Here is a 12,789-nt window from a genome sequence, read left to right on the forward strand (position 1 = left end):
GTGTAATACTGAACTTGAACGTACAGGAAGTAGTAACTTGTTTACTGGATTCTTAGGAAAAGTCCCAAGGTTGCTATGTGTTTTGAATGGTGCTGTTGACCTTATTTCTTATTTGGGTCAGAGAAAACAGGGGATGGGAAACTGTAGCACGGAGGTTTGCGATCAATCATAAAATGACATTGTCCAATCAAGATCACTGTTGCATGTGCATTATGTTCAAAAGTCTGACTGTTGACCAATCAAAATTGTTTTTTTTTAAATTTCAAATAGAGTGCAAACCTTTCTGTTACGGGGTATACATCTGCAAGGTTTGCAAACAGTCTCATATTGCTAATATTAAACTGTTAATTGTTTCTTGCTATCATTGTTCAACATACGCTCCATTTCACTGTAACACTTTGCCAAATTTTTTTGTTTCTTGGCTGATTTTCCAATGGGAATTCTACTCTACATATACTCTTCAAATTATGATTGTTTTAAATAATAGTTTTAATATGAGTTAAACATACATGTATATGTAACTATGAGGCAGACTTCTCAAACAGAGTAAATCAATATCAGGTTAAACAAATATTTGATATTTAGCAGTGATCAGGAGCATCACAATCTAAAGATGTTTGCGTAGTACACATACAAGTTATATGTACATACATGTATAGTAAAGGATATCTTCAATAACACACATGCTTTGTTCCCCTCCCCCCCCCTTCCTTTGTCTATTTCTTCCCAATATTGTGTTCCAACTTTGAACTATTTCTCCCCCTTTCTTTAATAAAGTTCTACTCATTTTCCCTCTTTGTGCCCTTTACCCCCCCCCCCCCCCACTGCCACCATTTGCTACTGTCCTCTGTGAAGCAACACTGAACATACCAAATAACTGACATTGTTTATTTTCCTTTTTACCCCTTCAATGTCCCCTCCCCCACCCATATGACTGTTTCTTTGGTCTTACTCTGAACTTATCTATTTCACACTGAACCATATTCCTTTTTAACAGTAACATTACTCATTGTTAAAGTTTGAAGCTGTATTTGCTCAGAAGCACCTCAAGCATAGATCTAATAGAAAGTGCTACTCCTTCACCCTAAATTTACCTTCCTCGCAATACTTGTTCCATCCCCCTCACCGCTAGCCTAAAGTATTCAGGCTGAAAATGGAATCACAAACCAATTAATAGTCTTGAATAATTAATTGATATATTTGCAATTGTACTATTAAATTCTATTATATTTGAAAGAACATATATGGCATTTTGTATGTGTATGTAATCCCACGGTATTGAAAGTCTATTTCATTCTGTCTATGTGCATATATGTATTTGTAATTTTGTAAACCCGATGTGAAAGGAATTTCCTACACAGGACAATAAATACAATCAATTCAATATCGTTATTACTGTAATTCAGACAGGATCTAAAGTCAATATTTTGCTCATCATTCATGAAGTATCTGTTGTAATATGACTATTAGCCAGGGGTATCATGATAGAAGCACGTGCTAGAATTCTTTGTTCATTGAATTCTGAGGACTTTGATACATATGCAGTAATAAAGGTCAAATCATAAAGGATGATAAACATCAACGTAAATATGTCAAAGACAGAGTCCAAGGTGTCCTACATGAGAGCCATGTTATTGAAAACAAGTGATAAAACAATTCAATATTTTTTTTAATGTAGGTGACATAAGCATAAAGTTAACAATAAAGAATCAGCTTTAATACTTCATCAATTCGAGAAAATACAGTTATCTGAGTACATGTAGATGTACGTGTGATTATTTACAAATGAATACAGTATAGAATTATGAGCACATGCTAATAAAATGCCTGTATCAGTCTATGTACTGGGGAATAGGGCAATGCTTGGAATGTAATGTAGGGTATAAATGAACACAAAAATATAAAAACAAAGTATGATGTATGTTACAAAAAGTATGATCAGATATTCATATTCTTTTTAATGCATGGGCTAACTGTCGCCAACATGTATAAAATACTGTTTTATATACATGTACACCTGTATACTTATTTTGTTCCATGATTTTTAAAATGGAAACATTTTATTATCAATTTTCTTCAACTGTTACCTGGTCCAAAAAGGCCACGTAATGCAATCACATATGCAGCGAATGTTTTGATCATGTTCTTTCTATACAGATTACTTTGTATTACATTACATTTTCTTCATTCAAACGAAAGAAACTTTGTCCTTATTTTCCCACAGGTTTTTGCCTTGAGAAAAAGAGCTACCCATACCATTCCTCGAAAGGATCTGCGTTTCTACATCTGTTCTCTCTCCTCAAAGTCCATCGTTTACAAGGTATGTGGTATATTCATGAAAAGTAGCAGAAAGAATAATAAAAAATATTGCCAAAGGTTTGAGAAAAATTCATCAAATAATTAAAAAGTTATTAGAATTTCAATTATTTGATTTGTGACGTCATACGCGAGCAGCATTCCTTCATAGCGAATGGTAAAAAAATCAATGAAAATTGAAAATGGTTTTCACTGTACCCTTTGTATATCAATAGACAAATCATTTCACACCCGATCATCATGAATAGAAATCAAATTAAGTCATCAGGAACCATACAAAATTTAGAAATTCATGCATTTTATATTACATAACAAATGGGGCAGCTGCTCGTTTATGACGTCACAAATCCAAAACTCTTTAACAGATTTTCCTCAAACCTTCACCAATATTTTTTCTGCTATTTTTACAACCAAGGGTTCTTCAGTGTGAACTTCCCCTTCAATGTGCACCCCACCCCTCCAATAATATTTCATTGTACCAAGTGATTTTGGGTACATCAACTCCCTCACTCTTATAACCAAGCCTGTATGTCTCTGTACAGTACAATCATGTACATGCCATGATGCCCAATATCTTGATAAGAAACCCCCAAACCCTGTTTGATGAGGGGACTGTGGATGCATGCATGCATGCTGTGTCAACATTAAGGAATGGGAATCAATATTCAAGAGTGTGTATCGTATCCCTAAACCCTGATTGCTCTGACGTCAAGATGAGTGGATGAGAGAGCATGAGGCCGTTCTCATTACGCTCTCTAAAACTAGTTTACTGGAAACCGATTCAGGAAACCATTTTGGAAGATCGCTTTGCTAGCGATCCCCCTTGATCGTACGAAAGTTCTTTTCAAAATCACTTCACGCAAAGCGCTCTTGTTGCTATGGAAATGCTCTCAGTGGGATGACACGTAAACCGCAGCATAGGCATTCTACACCTGTCATGTGGAGTAGCACACTCAAAATGTGCGAAGATCGCTTCCCGAAGAACGGTCGTGTCCTCATGCTAAAACCAGTTTAACGAGGCAAAGCGATCTTGAAAACTACATCGCGAGGTGGTTTTCCAAACTGGTTTGGAAGATCGCTTCCAAGACCGCTTTGACCGTTCTCACTACTCGTTAAACTAGTTTTAGGAACATAGTGAGAACAGCCTCCATAAGCTTGGGATGGACAATCTGTTCAAGAATATCTTTGGAATGATATTTTTAACCTTCATTTTCAACCCCCCCCCCACACACACAAACAGTTATTACAACGATGTACAAAAACATAAAAAGTACCACCTTGGCCAGCCACCCCCCCCCCCACACACATAAATGCACTTTTTAAAAAAATCCAGCTGTCCCTGGACTTTGTGAAAAGATCATTTTCTTTTGATATTAAATATATATAGTGCTTATCAAATTTGAGTTATTTGTGAGATGGATGTTTTCATAGTGTCAGTTATAATACATGTACATACTTGTTATAGTCCAAGTCAAATGCAATATTTGATACTAGAATATGCATTGCATGTGCTTTTCACATCTTAAATAATACAAATTTCCCCCTTGATCAGATTTCTTGAGACCCACAGATTCAACAAATAGATTAAAGCAGGTCTTCTTGCCTATAGCATATTCATTGCATCAGCATTAAAGAGGTTATTGAACTTCAATAGAGACTGTGTAATAGTTCTAAACCCTTTATAAGAGGTGGTCAAGTCCAGTTAGAACTGGATATCTGTCTATGCTGTAGATGCTGCTTGGAGCATCTACTTGTAATGAATTACAAAGATGCTGGCAGTTCAACACCTAGCCTTTTTAATATACAAAAGTGATAAACTTTAATATCCAAACAAAAGCTTTGGCTGGGTTTTATTGTGTGTTGAGATTTTCTTGTGCTCAGGTCGTAAAATGCAATTAAGAAATCTGTGGTTTGGCCATACCATCAATGAGATCATTAAAATCATGTGGTGGTATTAATTCAAGCCATTTTCTCATTCACTGAATATCATGCTGGTATGTTAGCAGTCTACCTTGAAACAGATGTTCAGTGTATATAGCTGGGCTGTATTATGCAATGCTTTTCTCTTATAAAAGGGTGATTCTACCGTGTCATATGGGACATTTAACCAACATTTTGCAGTTTCTTTTCTTTTTAGCTAATTGCTTTAATAGCATTTTTTTTATTTTGGCAATGATATTGGTTTAGTCATGAGAAAAAATGACAAAACAACGTTATGGGTGAGTTTAAGGTGAAAATATTGGGTGTCGTACGGGATGCAGAGGTGTCCTGTACATCACTCAACATTTTCCCCTATGGACAACAGAGTTTTGTTGGTCACTTTTTCACAAGACTACCCAGTAGTACCCTAAAAGTGAAGTTTCTTTTTGTTTGAAGAGTAATTTAAAAATGTGGTATTCTAAATGCTAATAAATGGCTATAAAATGATTAGCATAAATGCGAATAATTGATTCGCATAGATTCGGAGTGGTTCTATCCCATTACTAGTAAATGGCTGATTTAAAATGGCTGATTTATTACTGCTCATAGAATCATCCCGAGCAAGTACATGTATTAACCATAAAAGTATATGTATATATACACATGTCAAGTCTTCAACTACTCAAATCTGGCCAAGTTCCTAACCCATAATGCAACATTCTGACCAGTGTAGTCTTGTAATGTAGGTACACTTGAATGGAGTAGGGATACATACATGTACTTCAGCTTAAAAAGGGAGTATTGTATTTTAGACTAGAGTTAATGATTTAAGTTATAAAGTTTTCATCACCACATTCTCAAAATTTATCAAAGAGAATAACTTTGACCTTTGACAGAAATTGGTGATTTGTTGATGAGTACCTACATATAGATTTTGCTCAACTACGTGCCTTTATGGAGGCCTTATATTTCCAATTTTCAGGGTAGACTGTCCATTTTTTTATTCATGGGCGGATCCGGGATTTTCCAAAAGGGGGGCACATTTTTCCAAGGAAAAATTTGACAGGCAAAAAAAAGGTCTTCACTTTCAAAAGGGGAGCACACTTTACAATTTAACGGCATTTTTACATTACAAATTTTAATTTTGCTTCTCAAAAGGATCCTGAATCCACCAGTGCCGTGATTTGCCCATCTTTATCCACTTTATATTGGCCATGGTCATTGGCGGCGGAAGTCAAAAAATTTATAGGGGGGTCCACCTGTAAGTTTGGGATTGAGACAGGTAAAAAATTTGACTAGCAAAAAAAAAAAAAATTAGGGAAGGGGGGGGACCTGTCTGCCCGCTTCCATAGCCTATGGGCATGTCTGAATGTACACCTGTGTGTGCTTATGAAATACATGTACATGGTTTTCAGGTGGCATTCATAGAGACGTAAATATACCCTTTTAAAATATCCATAAATGGTGTTTAAAATAGCTGTCCTTCCATAATCTTTTGGCATGTGCGTGACAACTGCGTTTTCATCTCATAGAAGAAAGTTAAGTACAGTACTGGCAGCCATCTTTTTTGTTGATACTTGAAATCAAATTACACACCCTTGGGGGTCACTACCAGACTGATGGTGGAAACCCAATCGCGTGCCATTAGATTGGATTGTGTAAAAGGAGATACATGCACAAGTATCATGTCGGACGGTGAAGGCCGTTGACTTGTTTTCTGAAGTGCCCTTCTGATTATCAAGCAACACCTGGATATTGTATGCTTCTTGTGTCAACATATCACATGGGCTGTGCATGACAGTATTGTACCAATTGTATTTTATATATTGCGATGATATTCATACATGTTTGTGTCAAATGTTATACATGTATATCATCAATTTTATCTTCAGGAAAGAAATGAAAAATAAATACATAATCATTATAATTCATAAGTACAGTATTCCACTGTATGCATTCGTGACAGTACAAAAACGGAAATACATTCACTGGAGGTATATATACATGTACATATGTTTTTAATGTATACGTGGTCCAGTAAAGTTGCAAAATTAATACTTCCCGTAAATTACCAATTCTCTACAAAGGCAAATTTGGAATTCAGATTATAAATGCTTGTCCCAGTTGCTCTGGATTTTAGTGAGGGGGGGGGGCAACATGATTCAAAGGTAATATTAAAGTTATATTTTTTTAAATTTATATTTCTGTTCATTTATTGATTAATTGATTGATTTATTATTTTATTTATTTATTTTTTTTTTGGGGGGGGGCTGGATTGTTGTACCAAGGCATATTTTCAAGAGCAAGCTCTGTTAACAACCACCTGTTTCCACCCCCCCCCCCTTCCCCATTTACAAATTTATGCATCACCCTATCCTTAGCATGATTTCCTATTCCACATCATGCAAAATATTTGATATCACCTGCCTGAGAAAGACTACCAGTATATGTACGTAATGTAAATTGTAATGTACATGTACATTACATGTACATGGATCTCACAATGTCATCTTCATTAGATGTGAAACCATTCTCACTTTGAATAAAAAACCATATGAAGTATAAAACAAGTTATTTCTGTGTGTGTGTTTGTGCCTCTGGTCATTCTGTAATCTACATGTTCATGTAACTATTTGAAGCATCTTGTTGAGTACCGTGGTGTGCTATTCAGTTTATATTCAATTCAACCAAATACATGTAGCTATACAACTGCTATTCTAATTACACGAGTACTGTTGCTTCTTTCTTATTATCATCATCATATTGTTATTGTCATTATAAATAAACAATGTTTTCATTGTTATTGTTAAGTTTAAACACTAATTGTTGTTATTATCATCATCATCATCATCACCACCACCACCATCATCCTCGTCCTTCTCTTCATCATCATCATAATTTATATCACTGTTATTTTATTTTTCTTATTTTCATTACATGTACATGTATTGTCATCATCATCATAGTTGTAACTTTGTTGTTACACTGTATCTCATTCAAAAGAACTTCATATTCGCAGGAAATTAAATCATTTCAAGCACACCATTCAACAAAGTGTGATGCAATTTCCTTCCTAATTAAAACCGTTCGAATAACCCTGAGATGGGGATTGCTCGGAGAGAAGCCATTTGACGTCAAATGCCACTTGATTATCAATGAAGGTAGTCCTCAAGGGATGTTGACTATAGTGCGTTGGCTGGCCAAACAGACGCAAATATGCATAAGATGGCATCAATTACGTGTTTGATCGTGCATTAGATGAAGAGAGAAAGACTGAGAGGAAAGGGGGGGGGGTAAGGATTAAATGTACATGTAGTATGTGGGACATTGTTTTGATGCTGAAGAAAGTGAAGAAAGCTGGAAAGAAATGTGTTTTTCACAGGGGGTGGGACAGAGAAGGGCCATAGGGGGCAGGTGGGGATGAGGAGGGGGGTTGAGGGGCATTAAGCAAGAGAGAGGGAGCAATAGAGGAGGAGAATGGGAGATTAATCGAGGAGAGAAAAAGAGCAATGGGACCAAAACCAAGATGCTAAATTGAGACAGAGGTCGTCCAAAGGGCTAATGGATGGATATATATACATGTATGTAGATGCAGTATTCAGGAATGACGTAGGTAGGCAGCATGTCTGCCAGGCTGATGTTTTGATTTCAATAACAGCTCTCAACTCATAATTTGGGGCAATACACTGAATCGGTGTTACAAAGCAAAAAGTCTTGGGTCACTTGGGTGAGATACATGTACGACTTAAATGTTGGCTATGGAGGCATACATGTACATATAATCCATTTTTCTCAGTCCAATTTTAATTTTCTTATATTTCTAGCTCATGGTATAATTCAGTCAATATAATTCTGTATATACTACATTATGTACACATGTATGTGACATACATAATTGAATTTGCAAATAGACTCCTTCAGCCTTTGCTTCTGAAAAACAGGCCTTTATAATTATATAGGCCTATATTTCCTACTGACAGGATCATGCATAAAGTATGCTCTCATTTTACAGGTCTTAATATGCAACTTGAACATAATTTTGTACATAGATTGTCATGTGTACACATTATATTGATTGTACTGTTAACTGCCCACTGTGTATTTGAAACCCCTATAATCCCATGATAATCCCCTATCCTTCCATTGTAATCTATCTGATAATACCACCAATAATCTGTCTGGTCAGCCTCAGTTTAACAAAGGAATCAATTGTTGGTCAAGGTTTAATTCCCTTATAATCCTCAATCAAGTATAATTAGAAGTCCTATCATTCAGAAAATTGAATTTGAAGTTCAGTAGCAGTTAGAAATGATGAAGGGACACTGTAGCCTTCATTATTGTAGTACTTCAGACACTTCAAAATTTATTTTAAAAATGCACATGCTACTACACAATGCAATGTGTTTACAGTTCTTTCAATTTTGTGTGTTTAATCCTTGTAGTACAGGCCAAAACATTGTACTTCGAAAGAAAGGAAGATCACTAGACTAATCTCCCCAATTACCTCTTAATCGAATAATGTCAGTTTATTTGTTATTTATTATTCATTTATTCAATTTATTATTATTTTTTTTTTGGGTGGGGTTAAAGTTAGGAGGCTCAACTTCTTTCAGCTTTCTATTTAAAACATAGATATCCATTGCAAGCTGGGTATGGACATGTACATAATGAACTTAAAGTACGTTTTTCCTAGTGGTTCGAAGAGATTGGATTACAAACAATTAAAGACAGACAAATTGAAAACAAAATTTGAATGTCAGATTTCTAGGAAACAAACAAAATTTACACCATGTATCATTTTTATTATACAGCCATGAAACGATTTTCAGTGTCTTTGGTCATAATTAGAATGAATAAAAATTGTTTATTGCAAGTAGGAACAGCCTCAACAAAATAGTGTCTATAAAATGAGATTCAATCCTGATTTTAAGATCTTTACAGTTGATTGCAACATGTTACAATTAGCTAAAAAAAATCAGAAGTTCTTTTGCATTATCTTAAACTTATACTTTATTTTCTGTCTTTCCATCTTTTTACGTAGGGTTTGCTGACACCTCTTCAGCTATGGGAGTATTTTGCGGACTTTGTAGACCCGGATTACGAGACTCACTTTGCGGTGGTTCACAGCAGGTTCTCGACCAACACCTTCCCAAGTTGGGAGAGGGCACACCCCCACAGGTAATCAATCAAAATAATCAGGACATGGAGTTTTTTTTCATACATTGTATTAATGGGACAGATTGAACAACATAAAAGCCATTGAAAATGAACATCAAATGTCAAAGAACAGCTGGGATGCCTTTGTCGAAAATTAGTGAACCGTATCAGCAGTTCCGTCCTAAGTTTCAAACCTGAAGAAAATTTCCAAATATGTTGGTTGTCCAGAGTCCAAGATGAAATGTGCTGTTTTGATGTACCAATTAATATTCAACAAAGACTTCTTGGGTTTGCTTTGTCATAACGGGCATTTGGCAACATTTTCTATGTTCTTGAATTCATCGTGCATCATGGAGTGAAAAGCAGACTTCTCAACCATTCTGAAATGAGAGGCAAGAATCTGAATTTTTCTCTCATGACCTCTAATGATGTTGTATCATTTTCCTATTTGCCTTGTTGACCTCTGCGCAATCTAATGCAAAATACATTTTTTTGTGTGTTTTTAAAACATAATCAAGGTCCCAATTCATGAAGAATTGTTCGTATTACAAATGCACAATAGATAATGCATTTAAACTCTGACTGATTTCAGTACCTTGAAACTGTCATGGCAAATTTGTTTAATTAAGAAGTTTTATGAAATGGGTCCTAGCCCTATACATGCACAGTATTCCTGTAACATGGGTGAGGAGGGCTACATGAGGAAACATAAATTGTTCTTGGTCTGGGAAAAAATTGATTTTTTATCTAATTTTTTTTATAAATTCACTTTTTGTCAAAAAGACAAAATACAATGTGCTGACCAACCCTGATGGTTTTTGTCATTTTTTTTTCTTTATAAATAGACTAATGTTGATAAATAGCTAATAGTGCAAAAGAATATCGTCCACATCCATAGCAGGTAACCCTTTTGCCTGAGCAAACCTCAGTCCTCACAGGTCTTGGAGCACTTTCATAGGATACCTGGAAATAAACGAATGAAAGAAATACTGACCGGTTCTATTTTTTCTCTCCATTATGGTCAAGTGTATTGATACAGGTAGAGTAAATGTGATGTGCCCTTTCAATTCTCTCTGAAACAAAGCTGTTCAAACAGTTCAAGTGGGTATAGAAAGATTGACACCGTTCTCATTACAGTCCTAAAAATAGTTTATTGGAAACTAGTTTAAAGCGTAATGGGAACAATCAAAGCAGTCTTGGAAGTGACCTTCCAAACACCAGCTTGCAAAACCACCCCCGAATGTGGTTTAATATCAATACAGCTTTGCCTCATTGAACTAGTGTTAGCGAAGGTAAGGACACATTTGTTCTTTTGGTCTTCGCGTACATGTGCATGCATATGGGGCGAGCTATTCCACGCAACCTATGTAGAATGTCTACGCTGCAGTTTCAAATTTCGTGCAAAACTTGTCATCCCACTGATGGCGATCCCATAATCAAGAACTCTTCATGTTATTAGTTTTGAAAACTACTTTCGGGTGATCAGATTGGGAATGCTAGCAAAGGGATCTTCCAATTGGTAATCCAAGTTGGTTTCCTGAACCGGTTTCAACTAAAATAGTTTTAGGATTTGTAATGTGAATGGGGTTAGAAATGCACTTTCTTGTACAGCTGTCCCTAAGACACCCAGCACTTGTTTTAAAATCTAGAATACCCACTCGCTAATTATTTGTAGAGGGAGCTATATTGCACTTAAGAGTAGTGACAATGAAAACCTTTCTTGAGGTCAAGTGCGTTGATCTAATAAACTGTACCCTCTTAGGCTCTTTAAAACAAGCTGTTTAAACATTGTGTAGATGTAGATATGCAAACACATTTCATATCTTGTGAACAAAAAGTGATCAAGGACAAGCCTTTAAGCCTTCACAACATGTACTATAATTGCTCTGAAATATTTGTAAAACCAAGGAGCTAAAGCTTCTTGGAGGAACTAAAAGTAAAGTATATAGTAAGCATAGAATTATCTGTGTCAGTTTACCATCAATTATCAAGTGTTTATTTTGCTTTTTGCCACAAACAGGAAACATACACACACATGTACATGTATTAGAGTAAATGGCAGTCTCCCTTTCCCTACTTGGGTCCTTGGGTATATTTTTATTGTATCTGTATATGAAAGAAGTAGCCTGTTGTTAGACCACAAATGCAGGCCATTTTCGAGCATTGAAGTTGCTTTGTAGAAATAATAATGATATTTATTGATATATAACCAATACCTATTACAAATATGCTGAATGAAATGTGTAGGTAGTTATACAGAAGTATGATAAACATCTACCATTAGATTTTGAATTAAGATAATTAACCCTCATATCATATACTCCTTATGGCTTATCATCCATGTATAATTGTATTTATTCATCCAACTCTCATACATGTATGAGCATGATAAAATAATACACCACATTATCAGTAATTCTCAAAGGTTGCAATAATACACAATAGAATAGCCTGTTAGAACTTGAAAATACATATTATTTTACTATTAAAGGGATGCTCCAGGATGAAAATAATATGATTTTAACAGAGAGAAAAATCAGACAAATGAAACAATTACTCTAGCTCCTGTATCCTTTAGTGACCTGAATTTTGATAATTAACAATCCAATCAAATTCAGTCCAATTTTTTTGTTGTCCTTTTAAAGATACCATGCCCACAATGGAGAGATTGGCACCATCTATGTAACAAGAGCATGATGAGGGCCCAGGAAGGGGCTTTAATTTTCACAAAGTACAGTCTTTACTTGATGATTAACAATTCAATCTAATTTTATCCATATTTTTGTTCTTTTAAAGATACCTTGCCCACAATGAAGAGATCAACACCGTCTGCATCAACGAGAACCTAATGAGGGCTCTGGAAGGGGTCATGAGCAGCTCAATGTACAGTGTTTTACTTGATGAATAACAATGAAGTTCAACATTGACCATACTTTTTGTGTTTTAAAGGTACCTTGCCCACAATGTAGAGATCAACACCATCCGCAGAAATTAGAATTTGATGAGGGCCCTTGAAGGGGTCATAAGTCGCTCAAAAGTACTGTGGTGTACTTGAATATGAACAGTCCAGTCTAATATGTCGATATTTTTGTTCTTTTAAAGATACCTTGCCCACAATGGAGAGATCAACACCATCCGCGGCAACGAGAACTTGATGAGGGCTCGGGAAGGGGTCATGAGCAGCTCCAAGTACGGTGATGAGCTCAAGCTTCTCTACCCAGTGGTGGAGGAAGGTCTTCCAGATTCCGGCAGGGTGGATAATGTCCTGGAGTTCCTCATCATGGCAGGTGGACGATCGTTGCCAGAGGTAAGCCTGACATAGCATTGCATGTTGATGATCAGTCTGTTGTATTTGATGCTTACTATGGACCGTATTCTCAACTTGGGTTTATTTTA

The 12,789-nt window shown here is 35.8% G+C and overlaps 1 protein-coding gene across 1 annotated transcript in view; it reads left to right on the plus strand.

The window, feature by feature from the left end:
* Positions 1-12,789, plus strand: part of LOC121414431 (putative glutamate synthase [NADPH]) — a 64,763-nt gene that overhangs the window by 12,418 nt on the left and 39,556 nt on the right. The window contains exons 6-8 of the mRNA XM_041607606.1: positions 2,225-2,320; positions 9,278-9,414; positions 12,496-12,700. Of these exons, the coding sequence (XP_041463540.1) occupies positions 2,225-2,320; positions 9,278-9,414; positions 12,496-12,700 (438 nt within the window). The remainder of the gene's footprint in view (positions 1-2,224; positions 2,321-9,277; positions 9,415-12,495; positions 12,701-12,789) is intronic.

The sequence above is a fragment of the Lytechinus variegatus genome, chromosome 4 (assembly GCF_018143015.1).
Source record: "Lytechinus variegatus isolate NC3 chromosome 4, Lvar_3.0, whole genome shotgun sequence".
Lineage (NCBI taxonomy): Eukaryota > Metazoa > Echinodermata > Echinoidea > Temnopleuroida > Toxopneustidae > Lytechinus > Lytechinus variegatus.